We start from the raw sequence: 24,400 nt of genomic DNA on the forward strand, positions 1-24,400 counted from the left end.
TTACAGTAATTTACTAGCAAAACCTTTTACATTTGTCCGAGGAACATTATATCCCATCTTGAGTCGAGCCCTGCTATCGTCACTTCATGCTTCTTAGCCAGTTTGTGTATTTGGCAGTAACAGTTTGACAGTAATTGAAACCTAATGAACTTCAATGTGTTTAATGGTTTAAAAAGTTCTGGGACTGTCTGCGTAGCTCTTCCTGACTAAGTGTTTGCAATCATGTTCCTTCTCATCTGCTGGATGTCTTTCTCAGTCCTTCATTTTGGTCAACTTTTTTATTCCCATCAATGCGTTCAGCTGGTTTGGAGGCTTCTCTTAACTTCTCTTATCTCTTGTTTCAAAAGAAAAAGGAGTCTTAATTTTATTCTTTTGAAGCTCCCGTAAGTTTTTAGTGAGTTCTCGCAAATAATAATCCCTCCAAAACAAAGCAATAATAAATTGGTCATTTTCAATCTACGACTGTTTGTGGGACATTGCTGTGCGCAATTGGCTGCCGCGTTCGCTCACAAATATACAGTCAATTCACTTTACAGTGTGTTCTGTGAAGCGCTTTGGGACGTCCTCCCGACGTGAAAAGCGCTATATCAAATGCAAGGATTATTATTATTATTATCTCCAGAATGTTGGGGAAAAGGAGCAGCTTATAATAATAAAATAATAATAATCCTTGCATTTGATACAACGCCTTTCACACTGTTGAAACGTCTGAAAGTGCTTCACAGGATATGTGTTATAAAGTGAGGTGACTGTGTATTTTGTTGGCGAATGCAACCACAACTTGCATTTACATAGTGTCTTACACATGGATAGAGTCTCGGAGTAGTTAACAGCCGTGTGGCTTGACACCGAACCGGAAGGGAGAGGTGACCGAAGGTACGATCGAAAAGGAAAGTCTTCAGGTGTGATTTGAAGACGGGCAAAGAAGAGGCAAGGCAGAGGGAATGCAGCAGTCAATTTGCACACCTCAATTTGTCGTCGTTGTTGTCCAGGACACCAGGAGAAATCCTCTCTTATTTTGAACAGCTCAAAGGGATCTTTAACATCCCCATCCCCCTGAACAGGTGCAGTTGGGGCCTTGGCTTAACGTCTCATCTGAAGGACGGCATCTCCGGTATCTTTTAGCTCGATATCTCAAGGAGAGGAAAGGGATGGGATGGAGAGGGTGGAGGAGAGTCCGTAGAACCATAGAAGTGATTTCTATTAAGTTACAGCAGAGAAAAGGCCATTTGATCATCAAATCTACTCTCTTGGTTTCCCAGCGACTTTCATCAACCGCAGTTGCATCACTTTTTTTTTGAAGCGATTATTATCCCAGGAAATCGACTAATATCTAGGTTCCCATTTATTGCTAGGTAAACAGAGGTATGTGGCGTAACGAAACTTGACGAAGTTACGCCCCGCCCGGGAATTGAACCCAGGTCCTCTCGCTTGCGAGGCGAGCGCACTAACCACAATCACTCATTCCTTGTCATCTGTTGGGAGGGATTGAGCCTTTTCCAATGAGGAGACACCAGACACTTGGTCCTGGAGTCCGGAAACAATCCCAAATGGCTATTCAGCATCTTTAAAACTGGTTTGTGTTTGCAAATGATTCAGGGACTAATACCTGCATTCTACTGCTTTGCATTGTTGAAAGTGATTGTTTTATTGCTGCCGGACCATGTAAAATGCACACCTGATGGGCAGGAGTGAAACAATTTGGTGCAAGCACCAAAGAGACGTCCTCCCAATGTGCCTTACATCTGATATGGCATCTAGAACATCAAAACATCTGCAAGCGCTTTAAAGTAATTCCTGTGAAGTGTGGTGACTGTGCAGGTGAACACAGAAAGCCATTTTATACACAGCAAAGTCCCACAAACAGCCAAGAAGTGAATGATTAATTTCTGACTGGAGGATGGTCTCTTTTGATTCGTGTCATAGGTACTCTAACAGCTAACACTTCAAACCCACTCTGTCATCCCAACCTCCCTCCTCCCCGCCCCCTCCAACATGCAGTAAAATAAGAGTAAAGGTCACTTTCTGGGTCCTGCAGACAGTAATAATAATAATAATCCTTGCATTTGATGTGGCTTATCGTTGAGAAGTCTCAAAATGCTTCACAGAGTATATTGTAAAGTAAATAGACTAGTTTGTGGACGAAATGCGGCAGCCATTTGCCCACAGCGGTATCCCACAAACAATCATGGATTTGAAAAAATGTTTTGATGGATTAATACATCCAGAAAGCAATCTTCCAATTGACTAACAACATGGTTCCTACTTACTATAATAAATTGGTCATTTTCAATCTACGACTGTTTGTGGGACATTGCTGTGCGCAATTGGCTGCCGCGTTCGCCCACAAATATACAGTCAATTCACTTTACAATGTGTTCTGTGAAGCGCTTTGGGACGTCCTCCCGACGTGAAAAGCGCTATATCAAATGCAAGGATTATTATTATTATTATTACTGCTATGTTAACAGAGGCATGTGGACAAGCCAACATTTCACAGTGTATCCGGAATCCTGTTTCAATACCATCATTGTGGACAGGAACTTACCTCAGTAGGCACTTTATCATAGCAAAAGCTACTGAATAAACAGATCCTGTATAGCGGTAGATACCCAAACAGACCATGGCGTGGCAATTTATTACAGCAAATTACCCACAACAGCCTCTGGAAGAGGAAATACTGGAAGTGGAGAGATTGCAAGCAGTTGATGTGAGTTGTGTAACTAACACAAGCTGACGTTTCACATAGATGTTGCAAGGCAGAATCTTTCGGTCAGCGGGGCTGTAAATGTAAGATAAGAGTGAAGTGACAAGACTTATAATGATAAATACATCCTTTACATAAAGGGTGAGGTTAATGTGTGAGGTATCAGCGTGGCTCAGTTGGGAGCAGTATTTCTCATTCAGAAGGTTGTAGATTCAAAGTTTTAACCTCAAAGCTGATACTGCAACACGATGCTGAGAGAAGTGCTGTATTGTCAGAGGTGCCGTCCTTCGGATGAGAAGTTAAACCGAGGTCCCGTCTGCCTGTTCAGGTGGACGTTAAGGATTTCATGGCACTATTGGAAAAGAGAAGGGAGTTTCCCCTGGTGTCCCGGCCAACAAGCCCCCAGATAAAATTCACCACAGGAACTTTAACGTCCACAAGAACAGGCAGGTGGGAGATCGATTTAAAGTCTTATCTGAAGGATGGTGCCTCCGATAATCCAGCACTCCCCCCCCCCACCCCCAGCATTGGAGCGTGATTAAGGCTATGAGTCGAACCAAGAGAGGGGAAACTCTCTGGGGTGGGTTGGAACATAGGATTGTAGAGGCAAAAGGTCAGCATGCTAACCTGATGCTTGTTTGTCAGTTATGTTTTAACATCTAATCTTCTCAAGGTTATGAAAAAGAACGGATTGTTTTTGCAAGGTTCTGGCGAGAGGGAGGGGTGCTGAGGATGTGAAGCCTGGGTTTACCTTGAAGTTCGTCCTGACCCATTTCCAGCTGACGTGAGGTTTGTAAACACTCTGAAATATTGTACAGCCCTGTCAACTGCCTGTTAGCACACACCCGTAGTCAAAAGATGTGTCCTTCAGTGCTCTCAAGATCACTTACTCTGCATATTACTGAGGAAACATAGTGACCAGACCAAATATTATTTGTGTCAAGGAAATAGCTGGATTCCAACGTTGTTTATTGTACTATTATTCCTGTGTGAAGTCTTCACTGCTGGTTCCTCATGGGGCCCTGGTTGGGGGGGATTTTGTTGGTACAGTTAAAGGCTTGTAGATTCTGCCCCCTTCCTTCCCCCCTCCTCGTCCCAGCTGATATCACTCCCCTAGCAGATCCCCTCCATATCCAGCGGCACCCACCATTCTAAATTTATCCGCATGTAGTTTTTTTCCACGTTCTGATGCAACTTGCATTTCTTAAGGGAGAGTTACCCTCTCATTTTTCCATCCATTCTAATAATAATCCCTGCATTTAACATAGCATCTTAATACAGCTGAGTTGCGCAGAGCAATGTCCCACAAACAGCCATGAGGTGAATTCCCACTTTTATTTGAGGGATTGTTGGCCAGGACACCGGGAGGAACTGCCTTCTCTTTCTGAATAAAGTGGTATATGAGGACTGGTACCCTCTCACTGCCTGGCTCAGTGTGTTGGCATACAGTGGAGTCCTGTAGCTCAGTGGTTAGAGCACTCGCCTTGCAAGCGAGAGACCTGGTTTCAACCTTGGGCAAGTTTCCTTAAACACACACCTCTGTTTACCTAGCAGTAAGTAGGAACCTGGTTGTTAGTCAATTGGTGGAGCGCTTTTCCAGAGGTAATAATTACTCAAAATAAATTAAAATAAATTGGTCACTGAATCCGCAACTGTTTGTGCACAATTGGCTGCCGCGTTTTGCCCTCAAACGATACAGTCAATTCACTTTACAGTATAATCCGTGAAGCTCTTTGAACATCTTGAAGACGTGATAAGGCGTTATATCAAATGCAAGGATTATTATACATTATTATCCCATCTCACCCAACACCCTTGCCTTTTATTACTGGTTAGGAATAATCTGCCACGTCTGAGATAATTTCCTTTCAACAAAGTGCCCTTATATCAAATATACCTCCTGATGTGCAGTCAGACATTTACCAGTGTCCGTGAAAATATTCCAGAATGTTCCACATGAATTAGAACCCAGAATACTCCGATGGGCCCTGGGCTATGCTGAGGCTGTCAGACATCTCAAGCCTCACACTGAAAGCTCCACTGTTCCAAAAAGTACTGGCATGTGTCTAACCCTAACTCGTCTTTATTTGTTTGACGATTTTCTCCCGTTCGCTCCTGAAAATGCTTGGTTCACATTTACAGGCGCTCAAAACTCACCTCCATACCATAATCTCAGCCTTCCTTCCCTGCTTGTCTCCTCCCTCCCTGCTTCCTCCCTCCCTTACTCCCTGTGCTCTCCCTTCCATCTGACCCTCACGCTCCCTCCCTTATTTCCATTCTCTTCCTTCCTCTCTACTCTTTCCCTCTCTCACCCTCCCTATCGCATACACCAAATAAAGTTCACTCAACTCAACTTAACTACTGTATTTCTTACATTCACCCAACATGTATTTTTGAGATTTCTATCATTGTACGTGCGTGTATGTGTGTGTGTGTCTGGGGTGATGGGAGGTGATCCTAACACTGTGTGTAGGGACTCTTGACTGAATACTTGAGGAACCTCCAGGGGGAGGGGAATTGAAACCAATCTGTACCTGCACTGATTTGAATTTGATGAATGGGGAACCACCATAGCATAGTGTTGAGACCTTTTGTAACTGTTCCAGTTTATTCCCAGCCTCATTGCAGGTATGAGGGAATCAAGTTATATTTCCTATGAGTGACACAAACCCAGTATCACCCGTGAGGAATTGGATTTATTCAATACCATCTCTACTGGCATTCTGGAGTTTGGTGGCTGATCGCTTTTGCTCAGTGAGTTTTCCATTCATGATATGTCAATCTGGTGAGCATGAAGTCTCCAGTTTTGTTTATGAAGGCTAGCACACTGAGAGAACACATTAAGCGATTATTACGTATTGCCCGTGTAGAGTTTTACACCAGTAAGTTGTAAGTTATTTATTTGTTTTGTGCTAACAGTAATTTTTTGATATTGGAAATGTTAATGCTACCATGCTTTCTGAATTTGGATTAGTTGGGTTTGAAATTGCTGTGCGCAAATTGGCTGGTATGTTCACCTACAAATACACAGTCACTCCACTTTACTGTAAATCTTGTGAAGCACTTTGAGACATCTTCTCAACTTGAAAAGCGCTATAACAAATGTTGGGATTATTATGAATTATTATTAGACATTACAACAATACATGTCAATTCAAATATTTGTCCATGTAATAAAACTAATGTGGGTCAAAGTATTTCCACATTATCATCTTTTCCATTGAGCAAATGATCTTGGCGTTCATCTCGATACTCATTTTGGTTAAGAAATCAGACGTATTCCCAGGCACCTGGCTCCTTTGGAAATAAACTCAGCTCAAGCCATTTAAAGGTTTGCACCTTCATAAATGGACTTCAAGCACTAAAGTTGCTTCTTCCTGGAGAAACTAGGAAGCACATCTCAAATACAATTCAGTCATGTCACCCTTGTTATAACGATGGAAGTAACTCTTTGTAAACCATAGCTGTCTCACTTCTGGTCACCACTGTTTTCTTTTATGTATGAGTGTGCTCACTTGTCTGAAGTGCTCCTGGGAGATTACGTACTATAGGATCATGTTTCAATCCACTATGCCAAAATCCAATCTTTGCTCTTGAAGCATGAATAGGTGAACTCATCCATACTACCACTACAACTTGCATTTGTATAGCGTTTTTCATGTGTGGAGGGGACAAGGGACGTGTTGGAGGCCAGAGCCAGCTGAGCGAAGGGGTGGGTAGAGGAGTTGGGTGTAAGCAGGTTGGAAAGGTAGGAAGATGCCAGGGCATGAAGCCATTTGTATGTAAATGTCAAGATCTTGAAATTGACCCATTATTCAATAAGGAGGCAGTGGAACCTGGCAAGGACTGAGGTGATGGGGTTGCAAAATTTAGTGCAAGTGAAGGGCGGCAGAGTTTTAAATTAATCGGATTTTATGAATGGTGGAACTAGGGAAATTTGCAAGGCGGGCATTGGAAAATAATGAGGTTAATAATATAATAATCTTTGCATTTGATAGAGCACCTTTTCACCTCATTCAGCCATCTGAAGCACTTCACAGTATGTTTTGCAGGCGAATGCAACAGACAATTTGCACACAACAACGTCGAGAGCTTTCAAGCGAGAATGTCTTAACCTGAAAACTAACACTTGATCTAAACTAAAAGCCACAAATCGACTGCAGAGTCCGGGGAATGCGGTATACATGCAAAATGAACTGTGAAATGTTAGATTCTTTTTTGCTGTTGCACTGCAACCAGAAGCAGGAAGTTTATGTCAGGTTTCTGTTTCTACTTTGCTTCCAGCAGTATGTGCACAACATAAAAGATTAGAATACATATTAGAATATACAGCACAGAAACAGGCCATTTGGCCCAACTCTATGCCGCTGTTTATGCTCCACACGAGCCTCCTCCTGCCCTTCCTCAACTAAGCCTTCGAGTATAACCTTCTATTTCTTTCTCTCTCACGTACCTATTCCAGCTTTCCCTTAAACGCATCCGTGCTATTGCCTCAACAACTCCTATGCGGTGGCACGTTTCACATTCCCACTATTCTGTGTGTGAAGGAATTAGTCGCAGCATGAAGCAAAATTCCTATGTAAGTTGTGTTTAGGGATGGATGGGGTGGGGTTATGAAATCCCATTAATGTCTCCCCAGATCCCCTTCGCTTGCAACCAAAGGATCCAATATGGAATTTAGATCGACACGCACAGACGGACATGTCGTCTCCATCCCTCCCATCCCTCCCTCCCATCCCTCCCCATCCCTCCCTCCCTCCCTCCCTCCCATCCCATCCCTCCCATCCATTCCATCCATCTGATCCCATCCATCCACACACACGTCTTTATTCGCACAAGAAGAACATTTCGAAAGCAGCACAGAGGAGCGGATGAGGAATGCGCCACTCGAAGTGGACCTGACTTTGCCCTGACATTTTTTTTTGGGGTGGGGGGTGGGGGTAATATTTAAAGAATCCTGTTTTTTTGTTGGGGTGGGGGTGGGGGGGGGGTGAAGGACTGTGGCCAAACAGGCAACAGTCACTACACAGCCTCTGATGGGGAGGGAGGGAGGGAGGGAGAGGGGGTGGATTGCAACAGCTCCAAAAAAAAAAAGAAAAATGATGATTCGAAAGGAGCCCTTTTTTGGAGGAATTCCCTATTTGCAGGAAATCCCTCTCCTCCTCTCCTCCTCTCGGCTTTTCATGAATAGGGATCGCCATGACAACCGCCAGTGGTTTACGCGCGTGACGTCAATGGGAGACACGCCCTCCGAGAAGGGACCGGGGGGTGGGTGGGTGGGGGGGTGGGGGAGGGGAGAGGTGGGAAACCCCGCCCCCTTCTCGGCGCCACCTAACCCGCTGGCCGCCGCCGATGCTCGTCGGGAGCGCTGATTGGCCGGTGGGCGGCGGGTCGCCGCATCGCGATTGGCGAACGCGGCACGTCAATCGCATCTCGGCTGCTTCGCGCCCGCCCTCTGCCGTGCACCAGCACGTTTGATTGAGAAGTCCGAGTGAGAGTCTGCGCAGGCGCGGGCTGAGCGGGCGGGCGGGAGAGAGAGAGAGCGCGCGCGCGAGAGAGAGAGAGAGAGAGAGAAAGAAAGCGCTCGAGCGACCGACCGACCGACAGAGAGAGAGAGAGAGAGAGAGTCAGACACTGAGAGAGAGAGAGAGAGAGAGGCAGAAACCTAAATTTACCCGATAAATTCCCTCAAAAAAAAATACATCCCCCGTCGGTCTCCTTTTTTTTTTTGGGGATAAAAAATAATTTGACGACGCTGTTTGTACACGAATTAGGGAGAGAGAGAGAGAGAGGGAGAGAGAGAGAGAGATTTGGGGGGAAAAAAAAACGGAATCATATTTTACAAAAGAGCCCTCTCGTCGCCCGTCAAATGGTTTCAATTTAAAAATAACGCCCTCCTCCTCCTCCTCTTCCTCCTCCTCCTCGTCCTCCTCCCGCTGCTGCCGCGGCTCTCCACCGGCTCTGAGGTGAATGCGTGGTCAAACCGGTGATTAGTCGGGAGGGAGAGAGAGAGAGAGAGAGAGAGAGAGAGGAAGGGAGAGATTTGAGTGTGTGTGTGAGAGAGAGAGAGAGAGAAAGAAGGAAGGAAAGAAAGAAGGAGGGAGAGGTGTCGGGGTGAGGGTGAGTCGGGAGGGAGGCCCCGGCACACGCGCGCGGGAGAGAGGGAGGGAGGGAGGAGGGGGAGAGTCGTATCCGTCCTCTCCCCGTGTCTGTCTGTCTGTCTCTCTGTCTGTCTCTCTGTCTCTGTGAGTGAGTGTGTGAGTGTGAGAGAGTTTTTTTTATATCTATCTATATTATCAGCTTTTTTTTAAAAAACATACAAAAAAAAACCTTCCTCCTCCTCCTCGATATTGTTATTATTATTATTATTATTACTACCGACGACTCGAGCAAAAAAAAAAGAGAGAGAGAGAGAGAAACGAGTGTCGTTCGTTACAGGAGAAGGGAGAGGGAGGGAGAGAGAGAGGGGGAGAGAGAGAGAGAGGGAGAGAGAGAGGGGGAGAGAGAGGGAGAGAGAGGGAGAGAGAGAGAGAGGGGGGGAGAGAGGGAGAGAGAGAGAGGGGGAGAGAGAGAGAGGGGGGAGAGAGAGAGGGGGAGAGAGGGAGAGAGAGAGGGGGAGAGAGAGAGAGAGAGGGGGAGAGAGAGGGGGGGAGAGAGAGAGACAGACCCCCCTCACCCCTCACACACACACACACAGAGGGAGGAGACGCTCAGAGGGTGGAGAGGATGAATGTGGAGATCCCGGCCGGCCTGACCGACCTGCTGCAGGGCTACACCGTGGAGGTGCTCCGGCACCGGCCCTCCGACCTGGTGGAGTTCGCCATCCAGTACTTCACTCGGCTCAAGGAGATCCGGCGGGAGAAGGACTTGCAGGAGACCTCGACCCACGGCGGCGTGACCGAGGATGGCGAGGACATGCAGACGGACTTTATGGAGGAGTTCGAGGCGGTGGAGGTGGTGGTGGCGGAACAGGAGGAGTCGTCGTCCGAGTCGGATTTTGAAGGTACAAATTAAAGGGTGGGATGGGGAGAGAGTGAGACAACCCCCTCCCCACCCACACCCCCACTCCCCCCCGGGTGAGAGACCCCCAGGGTGGATGAGAAGGGAGTGGGAGAGAGATCGGGGTGGGGGGGATCAGCAGAGAGGCCATGTATAATCTATAATAATCCTTGTATTTCATACAGTGCAGTATCACGTCGTCGAGACGTCTCAAAGCTCTTTGTGGGCTGCACTGTAAAGTGTATGGACTGTATTTTGAGGTGGATGCGGTAATAGTAATAGTAATAATCCTTGCATTTGATATAGCGTCTTATGTTATTGAGACATCTCAAAGCCCTTCACAGGATATCCTGTAAAGTGAATTGACTGTATTTTGTGGGTAAAATGCGGCAGCCAATTGTGTACAGCAATGTCTCACAAACAGCAATGTCCCATGGAGTGAGTGTCCAATTTTATTTGGGCGATTGTTGGTCAGGACATCGGGAGAAACTCCCTTCTCATTTCGAATATGCCATGGGATCTTTAACATCCACCTGATCAGGCAGATGGGACCTACGTTTAACATCTCATCCGAAAGAAGAGATGGATGTGAGAAAGAGGTGGACGGGCAGATGCATGGGGGAAGTAGACGGTTCGAGGCAGGTGCGCGCATGACTGAAACTGTATGGTTATATTAAGGATGAAGAGCTAGAGCTGCAGATAAAGCTCTGTAGGAAAAATGTGTGAGCAGAATAGAGATATATCTGTCAACAGCAGGGACACTAAAAGTAAAAGAGATGGAGAGAAGAAAGATGCATACAAAAGGGCCTTGGTTACAGGTGGCCATCTGTATGCCAGAAGACAATATTTTCAATGAACAATAAATATAGGAATTTGCACAGAAAGAGGAAATCAGACATAATCTGCAGCTTGTGTAATTCATGGTTGTCGTAATAGTAATGTAACTGTTAAAAAAGCATATAGGATACCAGGCTTTATAAATAGGGGGATAGAATACAAAAGTCAGGAAGTTATGATGATCCTTTATAAAACACTGGTTAGGCCTCAGCTCGAGACTGTGTTGAGTTCTGGGCCCCACACTTTAGGAAGGATGTCAAGGCATTGGAGAGGGTGCAAAGGAGATTTACCAGGATGGTACCAGGAATGAGGGACTTCAGTTATCAGGAGAGGAGAGAGAAGCGAGGATTATTCTCATTCGAGCAGAGAAGGTTAAGGGGACACTTAATAGAAGTTTTCAAAATTATGAGGGGATTTAATAGGGTGAACAAGGAGAAACTACTTCCACAGGTAGGTGGCTTGGTAACCCAATTTCAGGAAAACGCCAGAAAATAAAAAACGATTTTAAATTAGTTTTCAAAAGAAACTGAGGTGAGGAGAAATGTTTTCACACAGTGAGTGGTTAGAGCACTCGCTTTGCAAGCGAGAGACCTGAGTTCAATTCCAGGCAGAGGGCGAAACCTTGAGCAAGTTTTCTTACTCCACACAGAGCCTAATAATAATCCCTCCGAAAAACAAAACAATAATAAATTGGTCATTTTCAATCCATGATGTTGGTGGGACATTGCTGTGCGCAATTGGCTGCCGCGTTCGCCCACAAATATACAGTCAATTCACTTTACAGTATGTTCTGTGAAGCGCTTTGGGACGTCCTCCAAGGATTATTATTGTTATTATTGTTTGGATGTGGAATGTATTGCCTGAAAGGGTGGTCGAAGCCGATTCGATAACAACTTTTAAGAGAGAAGTAGATAATTACTTGGGGAGGACAAATCTGCAGGGCTATGGGGAGAGAGTGTGGGAGTGGGATTGATTTGGGTAGCTCTTTTCAAAGAGTCGGCACAGACGATGGCCGAATGGCCTCCTTCCGTGCTGTATGGTTCTATGATGAACTTGTATTTTGGAGATAAGGGAACCAACAATTGTTTAATTCTCCTGGCCCAAATAGGATCCATTTTGGATTTTAAATTTTCAATTTTTGAACAGTAAAAAAATGGAGTAAATGGATTAATATGGCTAATTTGATTTGTTGTAGAAAAGTAAATGTTTCCAGTTTAGAGAAGTGCGATTACGGGAAAGGTTTGGATGAAGAAGACTCTTTTGCTTATTTCATTTCATGTTTCCAGAATATCCATCCTACCATGCTCTCGCTACAGCATCCTGGTCTCAATCACCCTTCCTGGTAACCTGTTTAAGTAGTTAATTCCCTTTTGTGTAATGAAGCATTTTCTGGTGTCTGTCCTGAAATTGGACTTTGCATCCCAAAACATGGACCCTCTTGATCTGCTGCCTTAGCGTGTCCAAGAGTATTGTTCTGAGTTTACTTCCTTAATTACATTTAAAATCTTGTATACGGTATATTAGCATTCATTATGAAAGGATTAGAGTATAAGAGTAGGGAAGTCTTGCTGAAACTGTATAGGGCCCTGGTGAGACCACACCTGGAATACTATGTCCAGTTTCCTCATTTAAGGAAGGACGTATTTGCTTTGGAGGGGGTGCAGCGTAGATTTACTAGGTTAGTACCAGGGATGAAGGGGTTGAGTTACGAGGATAGGCTGACCAATTTGAGCCTATATTCTCTACAATATAGAAGAATTAGAGGGGATCTTACAGAAACCTGTAAGATCATCAAAGGGCATGATAGAGTAGATAGTGGGAGATTGTTTCCCTGATTGGAGAAGCTAACACCAGGGGTCACAACCTTAAAATCAGTGGCAGCCCTTTCGCACTGAGTTGAGGAAGAACTTCTTCACTCAAAGGGTGGTGACTGTATGGAACTCGCTACCCCAAAGGGCTGTTGACGCTCAGTCCTTGAACATATTCAAGACTGAGATAGATATATTTCTTATTGCAAAAGGGATTAAGAGACATGGGGATAAGGCAGGGTCATTAGCTGGAGTTAGATTAGATTGAATGGCGGGGCAGGCTCGAAGGGCCAAATGGCCTACTCTTGCTCCTACATGTTATGTTATGTATACCTCTAAGGTTTCCTCTGAAATGTCTCTTTTGAAGGCTGAAGAGCCCCCAGCTTGTCTAACTGTTGTTCCTAGTTCATTCCTCTGACATTTGAGATCATCCTCGTTGGTCTCCTCTTCACTTTCTCTGGGCCGGACAGCAACCAGAATTGTACACAGTACTCCAGGTGCGGCTTGACCAGAGCACTGTGAAGCTAGGGCATAATTTCCGTGGATCTAAATTCAACTGTTTCGGCAATATAGCCTAGCATCCTGTTTACTTTGTTTATATCTGCCTCATACTATCTTGGCAGGGGGAGAGAAACAGTCAACTAACATCACAGTGTCTTTTTCAGCTTCCTCTTGGTGAGTCCTATCCCGTCCATGGAATACATGCACTGATTTTTATCTACCCATATTCAGTACTTTGAATTTTATACTGAATGATGGTGAATTCCTTATCAAGCTCTGTTTTTAAAACTTTTGCGAGTGATTTCATAGTTTTCCCCCTCCCAACTTGGTGTTGCTGCGTGCAGATGAGTGCCTTGCATGAAGTCTGCAAATCCGGGTCATTAATGTGTACAAAGAACAGAAGAGATCCCAGTACCCAAATACCTATCCCCATTGTGTCTAAGCACTCCAAATACTTGCTTCCTTTCATTCAGTCATTTGTTCATGCATGAGCATGTCTAATCTCAATACTCAATTACATTAGTTGGTTACATTACTCTTAATGCTCAATTACATCTGTTTGGCCGTTCCCTCTGCTCTGCAGGCACAAGCTGGCAGTCAGGCCTTCAGCTTTTCTACCCCACCCTCTGAAACTCCATCCCGGAGGCCTTCCGCCTTGCCATATCCCTTGGCTCCTCTCAAGACCTTACCTTTCAACTGTGCCATTGGTCATCTTCCCTCCTCCACTCCCCTTGACCACCTCTCTCTGATCCCAACCTGCGGCTAAGGTGCAAGCCCTTCATTGTCCAGCGCCTTGGACATCTTCCTGACGAGAAAGGCGCTATATAAATTCAATTTATTGTTGGTTGTTGTTAAAGACAATTCTCAATTGTCATTTTGTCCAAAACTATTTATATACATAAGGGCGTATAGCTTTCTACAATTAGGTCTGTGGAAAATGACCATCGGCTTAAAATCATCTGTGTAAAATGACCTGTTGCCAGTCTTACTCTATTACAAGATAATGATTTATTACTGTAATTAGCAAAAATCCATATTAGACTGTCTCTTTCACGTGACAAGTCTGATATTTTCAGTAAATGTGAAATCTCCCTGATTATTTGATTAGCCAACAGTTTTATCCTATCTTTAAAAAGCAGTGTCCTTGTGAGAAAGAGGAATAAGAAGAGTACTTCATTCTCGTGCATTTGTAATATGCGAAGAAGCCAAATTCAACATAAATGGTTCTGTTTAAAAAGTACTTTTGAAGACGATTGTTCCCTTTGCAGATTTATTTCTAAGTTTGTTTGATATATCCAGTATCTTTTTGTGGTGGTGGATACAAAGATTCTTGTGATTTCTAGCCTTGCTTGTATTTTTAAGGGTTTAAAAAGTCAAATAACCTAATATTTTCATCAGGTGTGTGGTTAGCATTTTAAAGACCTGCATCATGTCTCCTCTTTCTCCTAACTCGACCCACACCACATACGTTCGGCAATAATCAAAAGCAAAATGGAGTACATTAATGAAAACCACTGGATAACAATGACAGAAGTTTCTATAAAAGAGTGTATTGCTTTTCCCTTTCCACCTTGCTAATTGGTGTCATTCATCATCTATGTACGTTTGCTGTTCCGGCTTGTGTTGCCTTACCAGTACCTACATTAAATCCATTTGCTACTCATCTAAATTGATCCAAAAAAAAATTCAGTGCCTTTGGTTTGTTATGACTGTCACTTGGATATGTCGTATGGTGTCATTCAGCAAATTCAGATATTAAAAGAACCATTTTCCTTTAGGTACTTTAATGTATGACAATATGCTGAACTTTCCACCACGTAGCTCAGCCGTTTTCATAAATCAGGGAGGAAATTGTAAATGTAGGATAGCTTTATGCTGTCAATCACAAAAGTGTGTTTTATTAAAAAAAGTTACAAACAAATGATACCGCAAACATTCACATCACAGGATCAAGAAGAGGGTTAATGTACTTAGGACAGTTTTCAAAGCAACTTCACAACATCTTTTTTAACATCTTAAAAATAACCACTAATTTTTCAGTTTGGTAATTGAGGTTAAAGAATAACTCAATCAAAGAAGGATTTATCAAACCAGAATTTATAACAAACATTCCCAATGCTAGGACTGGGAAGGTTGAGGAATGCCAATGGAGGTTTTAAATGTTATGATAGGATGAATTTTGCCCACAAATATACAGTCAATTAACTTTACAGTATATTCTGTGAAGCGCTTTGAGACGTCTAGAAGATGTGAAAAGCACTATATCAAATGCAAGGATAATAAAAAAAATAATAAATTATTTCCAATGTTTGACAACTCAATGACAAAAGAGCAAAAATTGAAGATAATCACACAATAATTTAACGGGAGGTTAGAGAAAAGTTTACACAGAAGGTGTTTGGAATGTGGAATTGTCTGCCAGAAACGGTTCTTGAAGCATAAATAATTTTAAAAGGGAATGAGATAGATGCTTGAAGAGGAGTCGCTTAGCGGTTAGAGCACTCGTCTCGCAAGCGAGAGGTTCTGGGTTCGATTCCTGGGCAGGGCGAAAGGTTAGGCAAGTTTCCTTACTCCACACACCTCTGTTTACCTAGCAGTAATTAGGAACTTGGTTGTTAGTCGATTGGCGGATTGCTTTTCCGGGGATAATAATCCCTTCAAAAAATAATAATAATAATTTGTTCACTCTATCCACGATTGTTTGTGGGACATCGCTGTGCACAATTGGCTCCTGCAAAATATACAGTCAACTCGCTTTACTGTATATTCTGTGAAGCGCTTTGAGACGTCTCTAAAATGTGAAAGACTTCCTAGCTCCACATTCCTGTACAGTCGTCTTTAAATAAATAAACAGCTCATTTGTTTTTACACTTTTGTCCTATTGATAATGACATTGGTGGAAATATAGGAGGTGGGCTGCTGCGGATAGGCCTCAGAATAATGGCTGGTTTGCTTTGTTAGTTGCAACAGTTTGTTAACAGGGAAAACCTAATTCCTCGCTCCTAGTTGTGCTTTAGTGTAGACAAAGCCCAAGTGAAGAGTCCCCTGTGAGACCTGGGTCGGTAAATGCACCTCGGGGTGTGGCACTAGGCTAGATACCAAGAAGGTTCATTGCACGCTGATTCACTGATCTTACCTGGAATGGGAGTGTGGCATTGATACGGGGGGGGAGGAGAAGGGAGAACATATACTTAGGTTTCTTATTGCATTCGGTGCCCTTTGCTGGAATGTACAAGTGCGTGAACTTTGAGTGATGCCAGCACTGAGCTTAGCTGTGATTTCTCTTTCTCTCTTCACCTCCCCTCCCCATCTGTCGAATAACTTGGTCATGAACTATAGCCAATTGGGGAGGAAGCTGGAGGGCACATGGCATGCATCATGAGAGTTAGCTTCTTTGAGGAGAGTAATTGGAGTAAATAAATGATATGCTTTTATGTTTAAAAAAAACTTCCTGAAGTTGCATCCAAGTGCCGGTGTGAACAACCTCCCCATTCTTAGCAAGTGAGCCTCCTAGTAACTAGGAGATTTCTGCGATTCATGAAGGTATTTACATCTAGCAGCCTCTGGAGGGATCATCGTGCATTTGTCATGTTTCTGATGAAGTTTTGAATTGAGAAAGCTTGATTATTTTTGGTGGCTTGTTGATAACTAATTGAATGGAACCATTTTAAAAACAGAACATTTCTCCGACTAACTGTGATGCTACCAGAAAGCTGTCAGTTCTGAGTAACTTTAACCAGACTGATCACTGACAAATGAAGTTCGATACAATCCAGGAAGTAAAAATGGAAAACACACATATTCCATTGATGAGATAGAACTGACTCAAGGGAAAGTTTAAAGACCAGTGAGAGTTGCTTTATTTCTCACTATGTCTGAACACTTGTAGGAAGTAATACATAAGCAAAAATGGAAGTGGGCTACAATGTTAACTCTATCCTGTTGCCCCCAAATCATGCTTGCTCAAGCTGTACAATGTGTGGCCAGTACACCTGGGGTGCTGTCTAATGTTCCGTTTGCCATGATAAAAGGGAAGTGCCCAAACTGTAGAAGGAAGATGTACAGGGTGGCTATCATGAGCAGGATGAGATTATCCTCCTGACGTGAAAGGCGCTATACAAATGTAATTTGTTTTTGTTGTATGAAACTTCGTTTGTCATTTTTAATTGCAGTTGAATGTTAAAATGCTTCAGATTTTTGAGGGTTAAGTTCTTCTGTAAAATGGAGTGTGTATGTTGTGTGATGTAATCTTAATATTTTTAAAGATTTTATTAAAATTTAGTTTTCTACATCTTTGCTTAGGTGTTACCAATGCACCTTTCCCCTTCCTATTATCTTACTTTAGCTTTTATCTGGAAATTTGAAGCTTCACACACAGGTTGCCAGAATTTGACAGTTGATTGAGAAAGGAAACAGAATAAATAAGTGATGGTTGTGGGTGAATAAACAGGAATTTTGAACTTCTCAAACTAGTCAGAAGAAGCTATATTTGTGTGAGAGCTAATGAGGTTCATATAAAGCATTTGATTCTGGCAGGACTTTACTTTAATAGAAGGTGAATAATTTTAACTGAGTTTATCCAGTCAGCCAAAACTTCTACATTTCACCCATGCACATTAATCTCTGTTTTGGCTTCAAGAGCACAATGGTCCATGTATCTTGATGGGTGATGTACTGGAACCATTAATAACCTGCATTTAAAATATTGTACAGAAAGTGCTTTGGTTTTTTTTAAACTAAAGCACAATGGCACAATAGCTTGATATGGTTAAATGGTTGCACTTTTGATTCAAAAGTTTGATATGTAGTGGACAGTAAAATAAAATCATACCTTGGATAAATTCACCAAGGAAACATATCTGGGTAAATTGTTAGATGATTGGAGCTTTATTACCATAGCACAAGTAGGTTAATAATTGTTTGTATTGCTCTATGTATTTAAAAGGTAAAATGGTGGTATATTCATAGTTTTATGGTGAAAATAGTATCTGTGCAAGACAAGCCATTTCTCTCATGCTTCATATCTGTGTTGTGCTGTTATACTGTGGCACTGCTTTCCCATTGCTCTTCATCAAAGTTCTTCATCCCATTGATCTTCCAAAACAAAATAGAAAGGAGTTAAATGGACACAATAAAACTGATTCCCAATGTTTTTGTTTGGAACATTTATGGTTGCATGTGCAAAAACAAATCTAAAGATAAAGACTTCAAATCATGCACTTTTTTCTGTTTTATACCATTTGTTAAGTTCATATTTACATATGTTGCACAATGCATTTGGGCCTGCAGTAGCTGTCAAATGGTGCTGGGTCACAAATATTTAGAGACGAGCAAGAAACAAAATCAATTTTAGTAGTAAATCGATGTGGGAATGGAATTTGTCTGTTTTTAATTGTTATTGCCTTGCTTCCAACAGCAGAAATCACCAGGCATCCTTGTCTACAGTTGCCCTATCACACTGGGAGTTATGTGTCTCTGTGAGGGGGATTGACTTCAATATATTATTCTCACCTTCAAATGACTTCATGGCCTACCTCACTCCATTTCTGTCAACGTCCTGTGGTTCTACTCCACCACTCTCACCCTCCCCTGCATCAACTCAGGCCTACTTCATGTCCTCCGCCCCACAATCTGCAGGCAAGCTTTCGGCCATTTAAATTTAGTTTTCTAATAAATACTAGAAAACAGTGATCCCATCACATTGCAACAACAAAAATTGGATGTCCCAAGTCGCTGGACAGTGAAGGGTTTGCACCTGAGCTGTGGGCTGGAGTCAGGAGGGAAAGTGGGTGGTGGTGTGGGAAGATGACCGAAGGCACGGTCAAAGAGAATGGTTTTGAGACGGTCCTTGAAGGAGGCAAATAAATCTAGTGTGCAGTTTGAAAGTTGTAAAGACCGCTCAGCACTCAAAGGGTTAATCTTACATAACTCCAAAAATTGTTCCCATGAACTGTTTCTTGTTCTATTTGGAAGTCTTGTGATGTTTCTGACAGCACAACCTTCATTCTTGCAGTGCTTTGACTGTGCCCCTAACTCTCTCTGTTCTCCTTGTGGGAAATTTGCTTTAGTTCATTATAAATATTAGATAATAATATCCTTGCATTTGATACAGAGCCTTATCACGTCTTCGAGACGTGATAAGGCAAATATGATTTAGTTAAAGTAACACAGGAAATAGGATTACTATTGCAACAACACATCATCAGTACGTTAAAACTAACCTACAAATGCAGCCCTTTGTGTATAAAATCAGGTGGAGAGGTATGGGGGTGAAAATGATAACTGTCATCGGCAGGCAAGCTGATTGTCAATTTTAGGCCAGAAATTGCACAACGGGCCTTTAATTTTGCACTTGTAAACTTGCTGGACTAAACATATCAAAGTTTAGAGAAATGTTTTGCTCGTTGGAATGAAACAACATACAAAGTAATAGGCATTCTCCTTTATTTCTTAATCTACTGCCTCCTCTAAAGTAGCTGATTTTGTTTGTGAAAACCAGAAAGGAACATCCGATTCAGTAGGTCCAGAGTGGTGTCTTCCTAACTTCTGGTTCAGTCTGCAGCTGCCACATCAGTCGCTTAGAGTCTACATTACCAGCTTTCAAACTTCCACTTCATTTTAATTCAGATGTTCATTGCTTCTTCCATTTAGTTCCCTTGTCACTCCCTACGTTTGCATTGCTTTTAAATTTGAAAAACTAGAAGTTAAATCTAAAATATTACCAGAACCTTATACCATCTGACAATGCTCACTATGCACACCCAACTCTTTTTGCAATTTTACAATTCGTTTTGGAGAAGTAGATCATAATGTCCCTTATTTGCACATATTCAGTTTGGAAACCACAGCGCATTTGAAGATTGAATTAAGTGTTGGAATATGCAACTCTTGTACTCTTCATTGGTGCAGTTTTTGTACTTAGATGGATCCTCAGTCTGGTTCAGTTGGTAGTTGTCTCACCACTGGGTCAGAGGTGGTGGGATCAAGCCCCCCTTTAGTATTGATCTTGCAGTCTATGCTGACATGAGTGAAATAGGATGAAATTGGTCATGCATGGCTGTTTGTGGGACATTGTTGTGCACAAATTGTCTACCACATTTGCCTACAAATAGTCACTAGACTTTGCAGCAAATTGCTTGTGCTTTGAGAAGTTTAGATGCCATATCAAGTGCTAGGATTATTATAATATTGCGGAGGAGGAGGTTAACATTTTCAGCATTTTTTTTCATCTTAAAAAGTTTTACCCACAAAAGTTGTTTTAACCTGAGAAACTTGTCTGGTAGTTGCTGAAAGATATGACTAGGCTGAACATCTCTTGAGATTTAGTATAGTTAGTTATTTGGCACATTTGAAAGGTTCAGTGAACCTAGTTAGGTGTGGTTGAGTTTGCAACGAGATCCTCTGTTATCAGATACTTTTTATGCAAGTATTGTGAGCTGAACCCATGTAGCCCATGAATCCCTTGAGGCAGCCACATCACTGTGGGAATGAAATTGACGGCTTCCACTGGGAAGGACTATTATCTTAATGAGAGTTTTATTATTTGGCATAAAGTGAAACATTTGTTTTGGGGGATTCAGGACAAATTCCTTTGACATTATTTTATTCATTTCTACTGAATCATATTTATCATTTTGTTCATGCAGTGTGGTTGGTGGGATACTTCAAGGATTACTTGAAGTTTTGGGCAATTTTATTCAATTACCCATCCAAATCTCGAATCAGAGAGTTACAGTATTGGTTTACAAGCGAGAGGATTTGGGTTTGATTCCCGGGCAGAACGAAATGTTAGGCAAGTTTTCTTACTCCACACACCTCTGTTTACTTAGCAGTAAGTAGGAACCTGATTGTTAGAAGATTGGTGGATCGCTTTTTCGGGGATAATAGTCCCTTCAAAATGCAAAACAAAATAAAAATTTGGTCATTCAATCCACAACTGTTTGTGGGACTCTGCTGTGCGCAATTGGCTGCAGCGTTTTGCTCACAAAATATACTCACAAAGTCAATTGATTTTACAGTATATTCTGTGAAGCGCTTTGAGATGTCTCAAAGACGTGATAAGACTCCATATCAAATGCAAGGATTACTATATATTTGAGGGGATAAAGCGGATTTTGCCAGTTTTTAAATTTTAAGTATCTATCCTAATCTCTCACTGAATGGTGTGGTGAGCTGTACAGACGTGCCCCCCCCCCCCCCCCCACCACCACCACCATCAGCTTCCCACCTAATAGATGAACACAATTTGAGGTTGTCTGTAATACACAACTTGAGTTTTTGTATTTTGTGTCTGTTCACAGTCACTGAAGAGCTATTGCTTTTGTGCTTATTGCTTTTCTATATATACATATATATTGCTCGGGGCGTCTTTCCGACGTGAAAGATACTACGCAAATTAAATTTGTTTTGTATTATACAATTATGGTTTAGATCAAAATAACTTTATGCTACTTAATCTGTGGTTTTATTAATTTGTGAGAACATGCTCTGAGACAAGCTCTCTATCTATGACCTCGTGATGTGGGAAGAGGCAGCCTTGGATAATGGAGAGGGCTGTAATTGATGGTGTTTGGCACAGTAATAGGAAATGATAATTTTGATAGTTTGTATTCATGAACAGAATAGGAAAATTAGTTACCCATTGCTCCATTTTTATCTTTCTAAAAACTCAATATCAGGGTTAAATGCTGAATTTGTATCTGAAACCCCATGGTATGAATTTGTGTTCAGTCTGATGTTCCTGGAATTGCATTACTTTTGATGTATTTAAATGGATTATATGACTAGATGAGGTCAGTGTTTTTAATGAGCGGAAAGATAAAAGTTTTTGTAGTGTCTATAATGTTGAAATGTCTCAAACCACCTGTTTTGTAGTGGAGTTGTAATGTGACATGAATTGAAGTCCATTGATCTAACTGGTTCTGTTATAGAGTAACTGCGTCATCGTGTGACAGATGATGTCACCGAGCCACATTGAATACATGCCCACAATCAGCCAGCTGTTCAATCATAAGTATTTCCAATGGTTTCTGGGCTGCTACTGGGTCACAAGTACATCCACATTATATACAAACTGTTGGTATAATGGCGGCTTCCACTGCAATTAATGTAATTTGTATGCACTACTTTCGGTAGGGAAATACAGCAACTATTTTGAGTACAGAAGGTCCAAAAACAGCCAGGTAGATTACCAATTAATCTGGTGGACAGCAAGTGACATACGCAACAACCTGAATTTGGTCATTTTTACTCCCTGGTTCGAATGTGAGAAGCTGATCTGATAATCCCACAACACCAGGTTATTGCAGAGTTGGGCTACAGTAATGGTTTCAGACAGGAGTAAATCATTGGGCTTTTGTGTACCCCGCCAGTTAATATCATGATAAATGTTCATCTTCTATTTTCTGAGTTTGATCAGTAAGTACTCCTTGTAGAGTTTTTTTTAAAAGACACAAATATTTGAAATACTATACTTTAAAAGCTCTGAACTGTTTTGATTGCAGATCATTACTGTTTACTTTGACGCAATTGAGACACTTGTTTTTGGCAGCAAAATGAACAAAATTTCTGTAAGGGAAACTATACACTGTAACCTTAGAATGCTCTGTTGTGGCGTTCAGCAGACTAAGTGAGCTGTAATCTTGTACCCTGAATAATCAATATCACTGATTGATGTACCTAGCCAGTGCAAAGTCTCAACACTGCCACAGCTAAGTGGCAAGAGGCCAGTGCTTTCCTCTCAGCATTGGGGAATGTGACATTTTGTGCTGCAGTAAGTAAGTGAGAATGCAGGTGAAAGGATAACTAGATCTGTGATTTCCAACATGTCTAATGAAACTCATATCTGAAGGAATAGTTACTGGTTGAATGTTATTGGTGAAATGTGTTAATGAACATTCATTTTTGTCTTAATCAGTCACGTAGTTGCTTTTCCCTGGTGAAAGCCAGCTTGCTCAGCAAGTACTGTACTGCTCTGTAAATTAGCATATTGAAGCTGTTCTTGTAGTCTGTTTTAACTGGGATTACTGTAGAAAACTTTAGACATTTTTGCTACTTATGATAGTGAAGTTAATAGGTAAATATGAAGTCACTAAATGTTGCATAGCAGGATTCGTCAGACACCTGTGAAGTAATTGATGAATTAAACTTGGAATTATTGGTGGCAACTTCCTTCTCTTTTCAACTAGTGACCTGTGGGATAAATGTCCACACCTGAGCAGGTATATGGGGCTTTGGCTTAATGTCTCATCCAAAGGATGGCAACCATACCTCCAGTACTTGGATTGTCAATCTGGACTGTAACCTCCAGTTGTGACGTGAGGCTTCAACCCGCAACCATCTGACAAATCTAATATTTTAAATTTGCATTGCTCGTGTCTATTAGTTGTTTCACCTCAGTTTTGTACAAAAAGCAATTTGCAGTTGGAGTGATTCTATGGTTAAAACTTGATATTTTTATTAATTGGAGTCAAATTTTGTAACAATGAGCCGTTCTGCTCCTCTTTGCAGTGCTGAGTTACTGCCAGGGGTCAGGTTTGGCAGCAAAATATTTGAACAGGTGAAATTTAGATAAAAAAAATTTGCGCAGATGGACTATAGAAATAATAATACTGGGGAGATTATAAATGATTTATTTTCACAGTGGATTTTTGGAATTCTCTACATCAAACTGCTGCTGGGGCAGTGTCTCAATTATTGGAAAAGGGAATTGGATAGATTTGAAAAGGAAGAAGAGAAGGAGGTTGTCCCACAATACCATCTCAAAAATGGTTCATTCACTTCATGCTTGTGAGATGTTGCTGTGTACAAATTGGCTCCTATTTTTTCTGCAGAATACACAGTTGTCACACTTTTCACTAAATCCTGAAAAGCACTTTGAGGCATTCTCCTGATGTAAAATCATTATATCAAAATACAAGGATTATTGTTTATTACCTGATTATTAAAGGTGATTTATTTTAGAAAAAAAATTGTCCTTACAAAATTGGATCTACAAAGTGACCAAAAAGTCATGATAATGTTACAATATCTAATAAGTTTTTTTTAGGCAATAGGGTAGATATCACAATGTTTGGTTTGTAGAACGATTCCATCAAGAGTAATTCTACATATCTTCCCTCACCCCCACCCCTGAAGAGACAGAATGTGGTTGAACAGTTTCCTTTCAACCGTTTCAATCTGAGAAATGTTCAATAGCCCTGCTAGTGTGTCAGTGCATAGGCTATGTTGAGAATCAAGTTGTGGTCTGCAGCTGTTGCAAGTAAAACAGAAGATAATGTTTGCATGTCAAGGCGATAGCAACGGGCAACACTTGCCTTTCTGTTATACCTTTCAGCTTCCCTTGTGCTTCATGTGATCTTACATGACCTCCTTAATAATGGCCTTCATGCTTTTTCTTGCTTCCTTGCAATCTTCACACTTGTGGTCAAATTCAATTCAGAAATCTTTGCAGCACATTTGAAATAATTGTTTTCACATTTCATGTGAAGCAGGGCTTTTTCTATTTGTTCGTTCATACGTCAATATCACTCCTATTATTAGGGTGCAT

General features: G+C 41.9%; 1 protein-coding gene across 1 annotated transcript in view; it reads left to right on the forward strand.

Annotated features, from left to right (window-relative positions):
• Window positions 1–24,400, forward strand: part of prkar2aa (protein kinase, cAMP-dependent, regulatory, type II, alpha A) — a 115,250-nt gene that overhangs the window by 17,920 nt on the left and 72,930 nt on the right. The window contains exon 7 of the mRNA XM_042339775.1: window positions 9,433–9,710. Coding sequence (XP_042195709.1) covers window positions 9,433–9,710 — 278 coding nt within the window. The remainder of the gene's footprint in view (window positions 1–9,432; window positions 9,711–24,400) is intronic.

Source organism: Callorhinchus milii, unplaced genomic scaffold (assembly GCF_018977255.1).
Source record: "Callorhinchus milii isolate IMCB2004 unplaced genomic scaffold, IMCB_Cmil_1.0 Scaffold12, whole genome shotgun sequence".
NCBI classification, from domain to species: Eukaryota; Metazoa; Chordata; class Chondrichthyes; order Chimaeriformes; family Callorhinchidae; genus Callorhinchus; species Callorhinchus milii.